We start from the raw sequence: 17,480 nt of genomic DNA on the forward strand, positions 1-17,480 counted from the left end.
CCGAGCGTTTTGCAGAGACAAATCGCACTCGTTCGTTCCATTACAAGGTTGTGAACGCCTTTATGTCTGATGACAGCGTACACGCCGCCAAAAGGAAAGGGAGCAAACGTGTGAGGAGAAACTAATGAAATAGCTGTACTAGTGGAAGTGCACCACAACCCACGCATAAGCGCCCGGCAGTTACACCGCGATTCCGGTATGTCCGTAGGTAGTATTGCCACAATACTGCATCCTCATAAGGATCATCCATACCATGTGTCACTGCATCAAGAACTTCATGTCCCCTATTTCCATAACCGGATAGTGTATTGTGAATGAGCACGTCAACAAATGCAAATTACCCCCTCGTTCTTTGCCGAGGTACTGTTTTCCGATGAGTCTACATTCACAAACCATTGTTGCGTTAACCAGCATAACACGCATTACTGGAGTGTAGACAATCCCACCTGTTTACGGCATATTGACCATCAGCGTCCTTGAGTGTTTAACGTATGGTGTGGCATCATGGGAAAAAATTTATTGGTCCATACTTCATCAACGGCGCGTTGAATGGATGCAAATATCGAACGATTTCGGAACAGGGACTACCGATACTGCTGCAGGATGTTTCCCTGGACGTTCGATAGCATAATATGGTTTCAACATGACGGCCGCCCAGCGCATTACACAATTGAAACACGGAAAGTCTTAGACCGTGTTTACTGTGGTTGGTGAGTTGACGAGGTGGCCCAATTAATTGGTCCGCTAGGTCGCCAGACTTAGACGAGTTTCTTTCTGTGGTCATATCTAAAATGTAAGCTGTGACAAACAGTGCCAACAGGCCGTGAAGACATGCTCAACCTCTTCAGAAACGCCTGTGCTGACTTTCCCGCAGATACGGATGTGTCCAGTGTACAGTCATTTGTAAGCGAATCACTAAGTGTCTTGAAGTTGGAGGTACTATGTGCGAGCACTTACTCTAAATGGAAAAGTAGAGTAGCGTTCGCCTCGAGCCACGGCCGCAGTGGCAAGTCTAGTAGTTCCCTGTTCGATACGTCGGAGCAATACAACGTTGCGAAGAAGTTTCCAATTGACAGTTTTGAAGCACAGGCCTGTCCTACACCAGCTGAATGGAGGTTCATATCGAATATTTCCACACTCAATTGTTCTCAAGCAGCATCTTAGGAGGTACAAAGATAAGGCATCACGTTTTTGACTAGAAAAAAATACGTAAGTTGTTGTTGATTCCCAGTTACTGCTATTGTTAAAAATGGAACAGGCCCACTGAAGGTTATGTACAACAAGAAAAGTTTGTAATTAAAAGACTCCCTAAAATCTTACATACTGTATTTTTCCAATGTTATTGGCCACAATATTCTAAAAATACGTCAAAAATATGAGAGGTACGATGTTCACGTTGCAGCGGTATCGACATGCTTAAGGTGTGTATTCAATCTGTGCATTTGTATTTTCGGAAACTATGTCTTACGAAAATAAAAATACGCCATCACAATTGTTATATTAGGGAAGGAACGAATAAGATACTTTTATTTCAAGAATCTCACTTAAACTGTAGTGGGACATGAAGTGCTTGTAAGCACATGACCAAAGACGGTAACAGTGAGAGATGCGACATTTCCAATGATGATATCAGAGTCGATTTCTAGGAAAATAAATAAAAGAGTTGCCATATTATGTGAGATGTTCCACATTTTACAAGCACAAATCAAATATTGCCTCATGTAAATTGTCTGTACAACACATTAAAATACGTACAAATACTTCCCTAAGGGAGTACAATAGGGGATGAAACTATTTCATTGCATTAAAACAACTTTAAAGTTAAATTTGTGAAAATTCGTATTTCACTTCTCGATTAGATATAAAGAAATATTTGTTAGAGGATGAAAGTTGTTATGGAAACATATTCACAAGAATCCAAAAGACATGATTAACAAGAAGTAAGACCCTACGGAATATCAGACCAGCTGTGTGGCTGGATTGAAGAGTTTTTAGCAAACAGAACACAGCATGTTGTTATCAATGGAGAGACGTCTACAGACGTTAAAGTAACCTCTGGCGTGCCACAGGGGAGTGTTATGGGACCATTGCTTTTCACAATATATATAAATGACCTAGTAGATAGTGTCGGAAGTTCCATGCGGCTTTTCGCGGATGATGCTCTAATATACAGAGAAGTTGCAGCATTAGAAAATTGTAGCGAAATGCAGGAAGATCTGCAGCGGATAGGCACTTGGTGCAGGGAGTGGCAACTGACCCTTAACATAGACAAATGTAATGTATTGCGAATACATAGAAAGAAGGATCCTTTATTGTATGATTATATGATAGCGGAACAAACACTGGTAGCAGTTACTTCTGTAAAATATCTGGGAGTAGGCGTGCGGAACGATTTGAAGTGGAATGATCATATAAAATTAATTGTTGGTAAGGCGGGTACCAGGTTGAGATTCATTGGGAGAGTGCTTAGAAAATGTAGTCCATCAACAAAGGAGGTGGCTTACAAAACACTCGTTCGACCTATACTTGAGTATTGCTCATCAGTGTGGGATCCGTACCAGATCGGATTGACGGAGGAGATAGAGAAGATCCAAAGAAGAGCGGCGCGTTTCGTCACAGGGTTATTTGGTAACCGTGATAGCGTTACGGAGATGTTTAATAAACTCAAGTGGCAGACTCTGCAAGAGAGACGCTCTGCATCGCGGTGTAGCTTGCTTGCCAGGTTTCGAGAGGGTGCGTTTCTGGATGAGGTATCGAATATATTGCTTCTCCCTACTTATACCTCCCGAGGAGATCACGAATGTAAAATTAGAGAGATTAGAGCGCGCACGGAGGCTTTCAGACAGTCGTTCTTCCCGCGAACCATACGCGACTGGAACAGGAAAGGGAGGTAATGACAGTGGCACGTAAAGTGCCCTCCGCCACACACCGTTGGGTGGCTTGCGGAGTATCAATGTAGATGTAGATGTAGAACTATGGACTCCAGCAAGCAGAATCGCTATTTGGTCAGAAGTACATTCGGAAGAAACCATGCTTATATCGCTTGATTAGCTTGAAAAGCTTAGAAGGTGTTGCAATTTGTGAATAATATAAAAATTCGAATAAATAAATAAATAAGTCTCTGCGGTCCACACAGTCTACGCGAGCGAAACAGTGATCGCGTAGCTAGTTGATTAATAAATATGATAGTATACGTATTTGTATGTCAGATAACATTGGTGTGAAAATTGGAAACGATTATTACCCGCCAATGGTGTTTAGATGTCGACGATGAAAACGAAATCGACATAGTTGGTGTGGCAATATCGCCTATCTTGACTCCCGATTCGAAGAAATATTAGTAGAAAGACAAAGTACTTTGTCGCCATTGCATTCGAAACACTTTCGTCAGATTATAGTCAGTAGTTCCCGGACATGCAGATTGAACTCAACAAGTTTAATTACATGGCTCGGGAGCGTCAGCCCGCAAGAGGAGTAGGAGGCGAGGAAGCGGAACAGCCGACCTTGACTCCTGCCCTCCCCCTCCCCACCTCCACCACCCCTCCCAGACTCCTACAGTGACGTCTATTGCTGATGACGTAGGTGTGTTCAGCTCCCGTCTCTCTTCCCTGCCTGTATATATAGCACGAACGGCATCTGACGCCCACCTCAAGTTTGGAGACGCTGATATGGACGCTCGCTGTGTTTCTGTCATCTCCGTGCTGCTGCTGGCGGTCTTCACAGCTGCAGCCGGTGAGTCGAATTTCATGTAGAGGACGGGCTACCGCACAAGGGTATCATGACTTTATGCCACTGAAAGTTGTTTTATAGGATGTAGCGAACGATAGCGTGAGGTGAGCCAATTTATTACTTGACAAAGCTATCTGTAAACCTGGGTACAGTGAGAAGCAGTGATTCGAAACGGCGAGAGTACAAGCCGAATGCTGAGGTTTGCATGCATTAGAAATCAAGGTTCCACTGTATGTCATGGAGATATGTTAAGGAGAGGTGGCACTGTACAGTTCTTTCATGTTAGTGTGCCCTAAACATTAGCACACAAATGATTAGCCTTGTTACTTGTTCTTCATTTCTGTCATGTGCACCCAACAGTTATTTTAAATAGCAGATATTACAGTGCTTTCGTGAATAACGCTGAGTCAGGAAGGCTTTTTCAGATATTTACTTGACCTTAAAGGTATATTTTATCCAAGAAAAGCCGGCCGCGGTGGTCTCGCGGTACTAGGCGCTCAGTCCGGAACCGCGCGACTGCTACGGTCGCAGGTTCGAATCCTGCCTCGGGCATGGATGTGTGTGATGTCCTTAGGTTAGTTAGGTTTAAGTAGTTCTAAGTTCTAGGGGACTGATGACCACAGATGTTAAGTCCCATAGTGCTCAGAGCCATTTACCCAAGAAAACGACGCACCTTGCCTCGTTAATGTAATCATCTTTATGATACACGTTTCGAATAACCAGGAAGCGACTTCAAGTAGACCGACTAGTACACATGTCAATTATTCAAGCTCGCATTTTTCATTAAAACGCTTCAACCAGAAGCTAGTGTTTGGCTCTAATAACTTGGCGGACGTTGGTTTCACGTTTGTGACAACGTGACAGCTCCTCTTGTTACACCTCCGTGGCTACACCGGCTTCCTTCCTTCCTTCCCATTGTAGTACTGCGACCAGTCTGAGAACGGTGGCGCCATGGTAGATTCCTACTGGAACACTGCCAGTAGCGAGCCAGGGTGTGAACCGGACATTCAACAAAGCTACGATCCATCTTGAAAATTTCCTCCGCAGATGGGGACAAAACGTCCGGTTTTAAAGTGAAATCCATTCTACCACAGCATTATATCCGGGAACAGTTCATTAACTATGAGCAAACGAGTGATATTTTACGAAGTGGTAGCTGTGGCTATACCAGTTTGCCTGTACTGCTCAGGCATAGCTCAGCTTTTCCTTAACACAGGGATTCCTGATATCCGCGAAACACTTCTCGAGATTAGATGTATTTAATAATGACGATGTGTGGACTGATCTGAGTGTATTTAAAACAGAATCAATGAACTTATAAAACGACGAGCCTCACAACAAAACAGAGCTAAGAAGGAAGGATATACAAAGAATATTTATCTTATAAACGGAAATGCAGTAGAGACGCAGCATTGCCAAAGGAAATGATCGCAAGTAGCTTTTTTGTGGCCAGAATAGGTGAACGGCCTACTCGATAAAAGAAGAAGTAGTAGAACTATAAAACTGTAAAGGACGATGGTGTGACTTCCGCCTTGCTGCTTTTGGAGAGACCATGGAGGTCAGTTCCCAGTAAGTATGGGGTGGATAGGACAGGTGGGATGAAGAGGAGCGCGAATGAATCTGGGAACGAAGTGAGAGAAGGCAGGGACAGAATGGATTTCTCAGGTTTCCTCGGCGTCGTTGATTAGTGGCGTACTTTCCGATGTTCAATCAGGCTGTTGATTGCACTATAATAACACAGCACGCAGCACCCGAGCAAGACGGCTGCGTCAGTCGTCCATATTTCATGAAGAAAAACGGAATGAGTAACTCGAATCAACGCATGAAACGGAGCAGTATCGGGGACATGATGCAGGGCTTCCAAGTGTTGGATCGGAAGGTGCGAGCTGGAAAAGGGAGGAGCGAAGGTATGATTATGGTAGTCAGGTGAACAGGAAACTAAAAGAGATATTTGGTCGCTGAAGTAAGGAAATGATGTTGCTGTAGTTAGTACGACGAGGGGATGGCAAGGATGGAAGTGTTTTTGGCATACTGGAGCAGATTGATAGGGCCAGTTGACGAGGCCTACCAGCAGAGTAGGCAAGATAGAGAAGAGGGAATGCAGGAAATAAACTTTAGCCTTCCTGTATAATAAATTACTGCAATCCTTAGAACCAAATATTTTACCTCTTAACCATCAGGCAACTCCTACTTGACCACATATTTCATTAAAACTCCTTTACGTTCAGTGTAAGAAACAAAGCAGTTACGACAGAAGAACTAGTGACCAAAAACTATGTGTGACCCGCGCACAGAAGGCCTACATATCATTTCTGGTGATATACGAGAAGCTCATATAATTGTCACATGAACGTCACGTAACCGGAAGGGGAAATGGCGGATGGTCATCGGAGCGTGTGGACCTTGCGAACAAAGCGGGAATCACGCCAGAAAAAAATAAGGTAAACCATGAACTGTCAGGTAGTGCAATGGGCGAGTAATTTCCACCTGTTGACTTGTAATTATGGTGATATTTATGCTGGAAATAAATTAACAAAAACTCAACAGCCATTACCATTATAGAGAATCTGTGTCAGCAATAAACACGAATGAGATGGAAACAGTCTCTCAATACTATCGCTGTAGTGGGCGTGTGTTTCTCAATCACAGACATATGAAACAACCACGAAAAACGAAGACGAGTGTTTTACAACAATATCAGTATGCGGTAGTGTGGGAGCGCATCCGGTAGTCTTAGACGTACACGCCTCGTCAATATCGTGATCATTAGGGACGAAATCAACACACGAGAACGAGGGAAAGAATAAACTGCGTCCAGGTTGAAGGAACTATGCTAGCGTTCGTATAAGATCATGTGGAACTTGTCTAAAATGATTAGTGAGGGATTTCGAATGTGGGTCCAATCCTTAGAACAACGCGCCGTCTCTCTCGATGAAGAAGTTACATTTTTAAAGCGAGCGAAAATGTATTGCAAATCACCACCTTGTTTCTACACGTGTCTAGAGAAGAAGACTAAACTCTTTTAACCACACTTTGAAAGTTCAGTAGGAATTTTCTCATTGGTGTTTTATTCTAACCAGAATTATTCTGAAATTATGGGAGAACTGTATTGTATCAACAACCGATTTCTTCCTTTTTCTTATACCATTTGAGGCTACTTATGCTTACAATCGCCTATTACGAGGCTGAAACAATATTAACAAATGCTGAGAAAAAGAGAAATGTGTCAGTGGCTTTGTAACAAACTGTACTGTTACTTTATGCATGAACAGTTGGCTTCCGTTAATGTTTGGATAAACAGTGTGACAGACAACATCATCAAACGATGGGTGGCGTTTTGTGCAAGTTCCGCCTGTTACTACTAGCGTTATTGACGTAAATCTACAAAACACATTCACTCGAGTAGCAAAAATTTCCATGACTGTGTTGGCCGCTTGCTTTAGCGTTTTTACGACTGCTGCTGTATGCAGCATTTGCCGTTCTCACTCTCTGGGTCCTATACTATCAAACAAACACCGTTCCAAGATTTCGTAGAGTATGTACGTTGTGAGATTTTTTGAATTTTGAGCCGAAAAAAGCCGCTATCACTGATTTCTAATTTAATAACTATACGAAACGCAAATCACTGAAGAATATTTAAAGGTAAGTCGTCATGATGAATAGGGTTCGGGAACAGTTATAAGAGCAATATGCAAGGAATCATTAGTGGTTAGCAAACTGGACTCGCATTCGGAAGGACGACGGTTCAATCCCGCGTCCGGCCATCCTGATTTAGGTTTTCCGTGATTTCCCTAAATCGCTCCAGGCAAATGCCGGGATGGTTCCTTTGAAAGGGCACGGCCGACTTCCTTCCCCATCCTTCCCTAATCCTACGAGACCGATAACCTCGCTGTTTGGTCTCTTCCCCCAAACAAGCAACCAACCATGCAATAATTTCTAGCAGTCTTACATTGCTATGCTCTGTTTCGTTTACTATTACCCTACCTACATTTTGTCTGCCTCTTAGGAATTCTGTGAGAAAGCAGCCACTGGTCCTAATTAATATACACATTTGTTTGTTACAGATGCCAGGGCCACAAGATGTAGAGTAGAGGACTGCCCCAACTTCAGAGCCATACGGTACTACGAGGAGCTGGGCTGCGTTCCAAGTGACAGCTCCAGAGAATGCTGCCCCAGCCGCTTCGACTGCAGTAAGTATCCTATCTGGAAGTTATGACTTCGATCCATAATGCGTACCTTGAGAATAAACTAGAAAGTATAAACTAGAAACATGTCATACCTTTCACAATGGGAACAAATTGTTTTCTAGTCTACAGCTGGGTGCCTTCAGTGCCACAACAACCACTTTCATTCCGCATCCACAACCCCAATGAAAATGTATTTTTTGATCTCTTACAATCTGAGCGTAATGATGGGGTGATACCACCTTTTTCACTGACAGACAGCAAAAGTACACCGAGCTGCGCTTCGGTATTCGGCAAAATTTACTGTCGTTTGACGGCCAAAGCCAACGTTTGGCTATAATTAAATTGACGGGCTTCAGAACACTAGAGTATCGACTGATATACATCGTAGGACGCTGAAACATCGTAGGTGTGTTCGTCAACCGGTATGTTCACACAATATGCTCAAATAAATAATTGTCCTCCTTGCCGCTTCCAATAATCAGCGCACTTCCTCGAAACGTTCCCCACTTGGGCTTCCTACAACTGAACCACCATTCGGTGCAGTGATTTTTCGTTTCTATTTATTATATTTGTGACAACAAATCGTAATCAAATCTCAAATACAGAAGACGTTTCTGTTTAAAAAATGTTACTGTGTTCAGGAAAGGTCATGTAGTGTATGCCACATGTAATACTTAAAAAAATTATTTTTCTAGGTACACTTCTGTCGTTGGACAAGACAAAGTGCTATTACAAAGGGAAAACTTACGAACCTGGCGTAGAAACAGGGGAAGAACTAGACTTCAAGTGCATACCGAGTTGTGAATGCAATAGCGATACGGACGGAACGAATGGGTAAGTGAAGTGTCCTATCTGCTCTGAATCTGTATAACCTATAATTACATCAGGTTACCTTACATTAGGAGCGTGGGTGCAACCAGCAACTGTCTTATGGTTTACACATGACAGAGCACAGCAACCAGTCGTCCTTTTTTGTCAAATCTAGATTTCGGCTAGTGCCTAGCCATTGTCAATGCATTATTTCATAGTATCAAATCATGTCAGTTCACTCCTGTTCGGGCGTTTGTAACAATTCTTTCAAGAATACTCACAGTTGTCATTTGTACGTAAATAAAACTATATGTTTTACAATAATTTCGGCATCGCGAAACACAGCTAACCAAGTTAACCAACAGATATGTACAGTCAACTTATTAGCCGAAAACGTTTGAAATTAGGTTTCTAAAATATGAGATGAATTAAAAACTAGAGTGTAATGTGTGTGAAAATATTCAGTATTTGTCTCATAGTTGACGCAGTGCGTAATTATCACAACACTCTGAAACATTTCAGTCTTAAAAGGCTGACAAGTATAGCACATTTATACAAGCTTCTGCAGAAAAAAAACATACTTGGGTGAATGTATACACCAGGTATTAGAAGTGGCAGATGTGCTCCCCACAGCGTAATTTCCAGCAGTGGGTCCTGGTCCTACATCTTTCTCTGTTAGTTGTCGGTGAACTGTTCCTGTGGGAACAAGGCCCTGCAGGAGTTTTACGCCCATCCTCAGTTACGTCGCTCGGATATTGGACCCCTACCATTTGCTGTCATCACAACTACATCATTAACTAAAGAGCCAAATGGTTGAAATGGCTCTGAGCACTATGGGACTCAACTGCTGAGGTCATTAGTCCCCTAGAACTTAGAACTAGTTAAACGTAACTAACCTAAGGACATCACAAACATCCATGCCCGAGGCAGGATTCGAACCTGCGACCGTAGCGGTCTTGCGGTTCCAGACTGCAGCGCCTTTAATCGCACAAAGAGCCAAAGAAAGTGCTATACCAGCCTTATATCGCGTAGGGCCCCCGCGAGAGCACAGAAGTGCCGCAACGCGAAGTGACATGGACTAGACTAATGTCAATGAGGCAGAGCATCTACGAGGTAGCGTTCAAGTGGGGATATTCCCGTACGACCATTTCACGAGTGTTACGTAAATGTCAGCAGTCCGGTAAAAAAACAAATCTCCGACGTCGCTGTGGCCAGAAAAAGCTCCTGTAAGAATGGGACAAACGGCGACTGAAGAGAATCGCTCAGTGTGACAGAAGTGCAACCCTTCCACAAAGTGCTGCAGATATCAATGCTGGGCCATCTACAAGTGTCAACGTGCTAATCATTCAACAAACCATCATCGATATGGACATGCGGAGCCGGAGGCCCACTCGTGTACCCTTGATGACTGCACGACACAAAGATTTAGTCTGGCCTGGGCACGTTAACACCGACATTGGACATTTGATGACTGGAAACATGTTGCCTGGTCGGATGAGTCTCATTTCAAATTGTATCGAGCGGATGGACGTGTGCGGGTATAGAGACAACCTCATGAATCCATTGACCCTGCATGTCAGCAGGGAACTACACAAACTGGTGGAGACTCTTTGATGGTGTGGGGCGTGTGCAGTTGGAGTGGTATGGGATCCCTGATAAGTTTAGATACGACTCTCACAGGTGACGAGTACGTAAGCATTCTGTCTGATCACCCTGCATCCATTCATGTCAATTGTGCTTTCTGATGGACTTGGATGATTCCAGCAGGACAATGCGACACCCTATACGTCCAGAATTGCTACAGATTGGCTCCAGGAACACTCTTCTGGGTTTAAACACTTCCGCTGGCCATCAAGCTTCCAAGATATGAACATTGTTAAGCATGATCTGGATGCCTTGCAACGTGCCGTTCAAAAGAGATATCCAACCGCCCCCTCCCCTCCGCCATGCTCTCACTGATTTATGGACAGCCCTGCAGGATTCATGGTGTCAGTTCTCTCCAACACTACTCCAGACATTCTTGATGCAATAATTTACCAACAGCCGTATTGCATCAAGAAGTTCATGCCAGCCGTCGTCCCACGATCCATAATGAATCAACGAAGAGTTCAGACATTAGTCGAATCCATGTCACGTCGTGTTGCGGCACTTATGCGCGATCGCGGGGGCCCTGCACAGTGTTAGGCAGGTGTACCAGTTTCCTTGGCTCTTCAGTGTATAATATGTACAAGAGATATGAGCTCACAATAAAACGGGAAGATCAAGAACGGAGTGCTCGGATTAAAAACGGTGTAAGAAAGGAGTGAGGTCCTTCACTCTTACTGTTCAGTCTGTTACCTCGAAGAAGCAATGATGGAAACAAAAGAAAGTTTCAAGAATGGAATTAATGTTCAGTGTCAAAGGATATCAATAATAAGATTACCCGATGATATTGCTACCCTCAGTGGAAATGAAGATGAATTACGGGACCTTCTGAGTGGAATGTACAGGTAGTGAGTAAAGAATATGAATTGAGAGTAAACAGAAGAAAGGCGAAAGTAATGATAAGTAGCAGAATCGAGAACAACGGGAAACTTAACATCAGTAAGTAGATGAAGTTTCGGTATTCTCCTAGCTAGCTAGCAAGGTAACCCATGACAGACGGAACAAGGAGGATATAAAATTCAGGCTTTGTCTGCAAAAAAGAGCATATCTGGCCATGAGAAGGCTACTAGCATCAAACATAGGACTTAATTTTGTGAAATAATTTCGGAGTGTGTGCGTTTGGACGAGAGCATTGTATGGTAATGTAACAAGGACAGTGAGAAGAAGGAAGATAATCGAAGCATTTGAGATTTGGTGCTACAGAAGAATGTTGAAAATTAGGTGGAATGATCACCTAAGGAATAAAGAGGATCTTCGGAGATTCGGGAGGGGAAGGAAACCTGCCAGGAAGAAGGGGCAGAAGGGCAGGACATTTGTTAAGACATCATAGAATAACTTCCATGGTACTATAGCGATCTGTATAAGGTACAATTTGCAGAGGAAAGCAGAGATCGGAATATGCAGCAAATAATTGAGGAAGTATGTTGCAAGTGTTGTGCCCTATCAAATCAGTCAGAACACCGATGACTTAAAAAGAAAAAGACAAAAAATGCTGACGCGGAAGTGCTTGAGTCTTAATGAGATGGAGGTTCATCAAAATGATGATTAAACGAGGTGGAGACATTAGTCATAGAGGTGGGATGTTACCGTAACTTTCCAGTGCTGAAAATTGGAGTGCTTGAGATGGGGTAGACTGAGGGCAGAATACTTGACAGATTGTGGTGTTCAGGAAAGTTGTGAAGTGCGAAGTTGGTGGAAAGTTCGCAAACGAGAAATGTCATAAGACGATATTTTAATAAAGTTCCCAAATACAGTATTTCTTTCATTAATCAGTGTAAACTGTTTTTGATCTGTGACGGTTTTGTGAGACTGTTCTTTAAGCTGTATGAGCCCAGCGAATTATGCTCAAAACGCCTTAATTTCCAAAACCTTTCAGAATTTTAAAAGGGAAATTTTCTGAAATTTTTGTTCCCTGCAGTTATGAACGGTGCATGAGTCTTGTCAACTTGACATCATTAAATAAGGCTTTGCTTCATACTCGTACAAACTCAACCGATTAGTTTTGGTACTAATGTAGCCTATACTCGGTGAATGTAAATTCGTCACCACGCAATAACGGCTATTTGCTCTAACACAAAGGAAGTAACAGACGCTTTTCTGAGCCTCATAACTCATTCAGTTGAAGAACTTCTACTTTATTCAGAAGTACTTTCAGTTATTACAAGTAACAACAGCTTTCGCATTCAAAAACAGTATTAGTCTGTTAGAGTTTAATACAGTATTATTGTCCTACGGGTACAGATTCTTTAACTGTTTCAATTGACACTCCTTGCATTCGATTAGAAAAATATACAGTGATTCCCACCTAGTGGCGAATCTCGGAATGATAGTTTTACTTGATGGTTATCTTCTCGCTTTCTCAGCTAGCACCAAATAGTGACCGTTCCTCGTAAAAGCCGCAGAATTGGCAAAGCAAAAGGGATATGTAGTACTGTTATGACCTATAATTTGATTCGCAAATACAACGACAGAATTATAGGAAGATATTTATATTTAAAAGTTCTATAATGCGATCGTTCAAATGTATTCGCTAACACTTGAGAAGGGAAGAAAATATATTTTATTGTACCTAAAAATAAGCTTCTAAATTTGGAAAGGATACGAAATGACAAAATGTTTAAATATCATGTATCAGACAGGTACATTAAGAAGACTTAGGGCTTCATTAGTTTTGATTCTGATCCTTTTCGCCTCTAAGAACAGAATGTATCTATATAAATTCATGGATAAATACCAAGCCTGTTCCTGTAAAAACACTACATGCAAAGAAGCCAGTCAAAACTGTGTAAAAAAAATATGTCATTTTCACCACAGGGGAGAATCAGCCTTCAACTGTTATGGATATGACTGTGCATTACTCGTCGTTCCTCTAGGCCGAGAGGCAGAGTGCTACCAGACAGATAATCTAGATGGGTGCTGCCCCACTGGAGTGCGCTGTGGTGAGTAACAAAAGTTAAATAAATTCATTACACTCATTAAATTCTTTATGGATTAAATAAAATGTCCTACAAATCAACATATATTGCTGTTTGTAAGACGTTTTATTTAGAATAAGAATGTAGGATTGACAAAAAATGCATAAATGATGCTAGACCAATCCAGATAAGTTCCTGGAGCTATCAACCATCACCTCTATTGTCTCCTAGGAAGGGTTTTAGGAAAATCCTATCTTACGTACTTGTAGCACAGTATCTAAGCATAGGGGTTGATGCGTAAACAGACATTATTCATGTTGACGTCTACTGTGTTTCTGCTATTGCAGTTGCTGTGTGAAAAATAAGTTTCCCAAGTTGTATAAGTGTTGGACGACAGTGAAAAACATTCATCTTGATTATATAATGGTAAGACAGCCATTGACAGATGTCGACTCTGAACATAATTTACTAGTTATAAAATATAGATTAAAACTAGAGAAATTGGAGAAATGTTGGAAATTAAGGAGATGAGACCTGGATAGATTGAAAGCGGCAGAGGTTGTTTAGAGTTCCAGAGGGAGCGTTAGAGAATGCCTGACTGAAACGGAGGTAAATAACTTGATATACGTCGAATGAGTAACTCTGAGAAATGGAGAAGTCAGTAGAGGATAAATTACGCAAAAAAATCAAGGTCCAATGGATGTCCTTCAATAACTTAAGAGACGATGAGTTCACTGACAAAAGGAGAAAATGTGAAAATACGCCAATTAAAGCATGCAAAAGGGGTGACAGAGGAAAAAGGCGTAAGCAGAAATGGTTTGGGGAGAGACGCAAGGCTGTAGAAGAACTAGGAGAAAAAGGTACGTAAATCCAATAGCAAAATTGAAATTGCGTTTGGATTAAAGGGAAGCTCCCGTATGTCAAGAGCTTAGGTGGCAACCCAGTACTAAGCAAAGAAGGAAAAGCTGAAAGGTGGAAGCAATATGTAGAGGAGCTACGGAAGACAATTGGACTTCAAGACAATCTTACAAAACAAAAGTGAGGGGAACTCAATAGGCCACTGAATGAAGTAAATGGTAACAAAGCGTGTTGTGTGATGTCCTTAGGTTAGTTAGGTTTAAGTAGTTGTAAGTTCTAAGGGACTGATGACCATAGATGTTAAGTCCCATAGCGCTCAGAGCCATTTGAACCATTTTTTGGTAACAAAGCCCGTGAGTGGATGAAATCCACTCAGTATCACTGAAGTCGTTGCAAGAGCCAGATATGACAGAAGACGTCCCACCGTGTGCAAAATTTGTTAAATAGGTGTAATACCATGCCTGTTCGAGAAGAATTTAATAATTATAATTGCAAAGAAAGAAGGTGCTGACAGGTGTGAATGTTACCGGACAATTTGTTTCATTAGTCATGATTGGGACATACTGACACGAATTATTTACAAAATAGTGGAAGAAACTCGTGTAAGCCGACCTCGGGGAAAATCATCTTGTGTTCTGGAGAAATACTTACCCTACTACTTATCCTAGAAAGGTCGTTAAAGAAAGGCAAACATAAGTTACAGTATTTAAGGGCTGACAGAAATCTTTTGAGTGTGTTGAATTCAGTACACTCCTGCAATACGTGAAAGTGGAAGGGATGAAATATAGAGAGCGAATGGTTATCTACAGCTCGTACAGAAACAAGGTTGTAGCTGCAAATCGAAATACACGAAAGGGAAGAAGCAGTTGAGAATGGAGCGGGACAAATTTGCAGTGTATCGCAGACATTTTCTCAATCTGTCGCAGTAAAGGGCCGCCTGTTAACACAGAGAGAACAGTGAAATTAGCCTGTAAGAACAAGAAACTTTATGTGCCGTAATCTGAACCGCATTAAACAAATATCCGTGAAGTGGGCCCAACCTGAGAAAGAGAAAGGTAAGAAATTTAATTCTGTGTATGCAAGCGAGGAGAAGTTTGCGGCACAGCCATTACACAGAACATACCATAGAAAAAATTATTTTAACATTAACAGTATTTTCCGCCGGAGCTTGACAGAAGATGCTGATAATATTAATTAGGTAACACTTTCTAATACAATACAAAGTTATATTCGTAAGGTCACGAGCGGGCTCACGGCCTCAGCTTAAATGTTATAAATTCAACTCCGCTTTTCATGAGTTTGTTATAAATGACTCTCCATACAAAAAACTTTACTTAACGTTTTCCTATCTAAACACACTACCTATCATTTTTTATCTTTTGTATAAATAATAACTTTGTGTAGTGCACGTTATTTTACTTGCGTTTGCGGCATTCACATGTCACGGAGAGGTGCCCTCAGAGGGCGGAAGCAGCCTCGTGACCAAATAAACATAATTTTGCAAAACATTAGGAAACGTTTCCTGTTTAATATTAAAACTTATTTTAGACAAGAATAATGTACCATAAATTATGATACATATTGTCGTAAAAACAGCTTTGTAATCGATAGTATAGTTGTTATGTTGCTAGGAACTAAATTGAACGTAAAGACACTGAAGTTAAGTAACGGCGTAAAGGAAGATTTCGTATTGGTACGTAAAATAAACATGATACAGAATTATTTGTTTTGAAGAAAATAGATTTCCGAAGATCAGGGTTCCTGACTCGTCAACCAGTTACAGTTCTTCTTTCCTTAGTATTCGTCTACATCTATGTGATTACTCTGCTATTCACAAGTAAGTGTCTGGCGGAGGCTTCAATGAACCACATTCAAGCTGTCTCTACAGATCCACTCTTGAACGGCGCGCGGGGAAAACGAGCCCTTAAATTTTTCTGTGCCAGCCATGATTTCTCTTATCGTGATGATTTTTTTTCTTCCTACTATGGTCTTCAGCCGAATACTGGTATGATGCAACTCTCCACGCTGTACTGTGCAACCCGCTCTGGATAACTACCGCAATCTACATGCATTTTAAGGTGCTTACTATGTTCATGATTTGGATTCCTTCTGCAATTTTTATCTCTCCTCCCCCACACACGTTTCCGTCCATTACCAAATTAACATTTCCTTGACAGGTCAGCACGTGTCCCGTCAACCTATAGCTTCTTCAAGTCCAGTTGTACCATAAATACGCTTTTCTTTCTAATTCGAGTCAGTCATTAAGCGTTACGTTAGAGCTGAATACCTTCGGGAAAAACAACAAATGTAATTCCCTTGCTATCCGCCGTTCGCAGTACGACATAGCACGGCCGTACTGGATAATGGTACAGAGCCAGATCAGTCGGACATTGAGATTGTTGCATCCTGCAGCTACAGAAAAGGCTGCTGCCCCTCTTGCGAAACCACGGGTTAGTCTCGCCTCTCGACTGATACCCGTATGTTACAGTTGTGTCGTTTAGGCATGCACGCCACCTCACCTCTCTTTCCTAGGTGCGTGAATGGCGATTTTTTATGCTTGTGTCTGTTTTGCATATATTTACTGTCCCCTGGTGGCGTCTAGAGGTCCATATCAATCCAGAAGCCAGACAGTTGTGGTGCCTTGTTCTTGTTATGACGTGATTTATTGCTATAAATAGTTCCCATCGTTGAGACCATTTTACAATACTGTAAAACCATAACGAACTCAACAGTTTAACTATCTCTCCGCTTGACGCACTGCTGTCGCAGTGGATAACAAAAACGAGCAGGAGTGTCGTAAAGGAAGGGTGTTGTACTGTGCTCACAGCCAAAAAATATGACTACACTGAGCAGCGTTTTACTCCACTGAGAAACGTTGTTGTATCATTTTCTTAAAATAACAAATCTTTTGCAGTGAATGATACCGAAATTCCTCCGGCCGAGTGTTCATACAAGGGGAAGACGTACTTCGAAGATCAGAAAATAGATGGAACTTCATCAGAGTGCAAGCTGTGCATCTGCCAAAAAGGATTTGACGGTAAGTGACTCACCCCCCTGCAGACATATCGTCTGAATTCATATCGACGATATAAACATTGATTAAACACATCCAGTCAATAAATAAATGCTACGACGTTATGTACTGTAGATGTGACATGTTGATTCTGTTTCAAGGTATACTAGAAAAAGTTGTTTTCCAATTCTCTGGTAATCACACTCTCCTCATTAAGAAGTATTATTTCCATATGCGAATAGAGGGTATCCATAAGTTCCTGTTTCAAAACTCAGCACATTATGAACTTTTGTAATCGCTAAAATATTTAAAAGCATGTAGCAC

General features: G+C 41.8%; 1 protein-coding gene across 1 annotated transcript in view; it reads left to right on the forward strand.

The window, feature by feature from the left end:
• The first annotated feature begins 3,642 nt into the window (after positions 1-3,642).
• The window catches only part of LOC124777263, a 30,573-nt gene continuing 16,735 nt past the window's right edge, over positions 3,643-17,480 (forward strand). The window contains exons 1-5 of the mRNA XM_047252593.1: positions 3,643-3,732; positions 7,794-7,919; positions 8,612-8,750; positions 13,185-13,309; positions 17,058-17,180. Coding sequence (XP_047108549.1) covers positions 3,669-3,732; positions 7,794-7,919; positions 8,612-8,750; positions 13,185-13,309; positions 17,058-17,180 — 577 coding nt within the window. The 5' untranslated portion in view covers positions 3,643-3,668. The remainder of the gene's footprint in view (positions 3,733-7,793; positions 7,920-8,611; positions 8,751-13,184; positions 13,310-17,057; positions 17,181-17,480) is intronic.

The sequence above is a fragment of the Schistocerca piceifrons genome, chromosome 2, assembly GCF_021461385.2.
Source record: "Schistocerca piceifrons isolate TAMUIC-IGC-003096 chromosome 2, iqSchPice1.1, whole genome shotgun sequence".
In the NCBI taxonomy this organism is placed as follows: Eukaryota; Metazoa; Arthropoda; class Insecta; order Orthoptera; family Acrididae; genus Schistocerca; species Schistocerca piceifrons.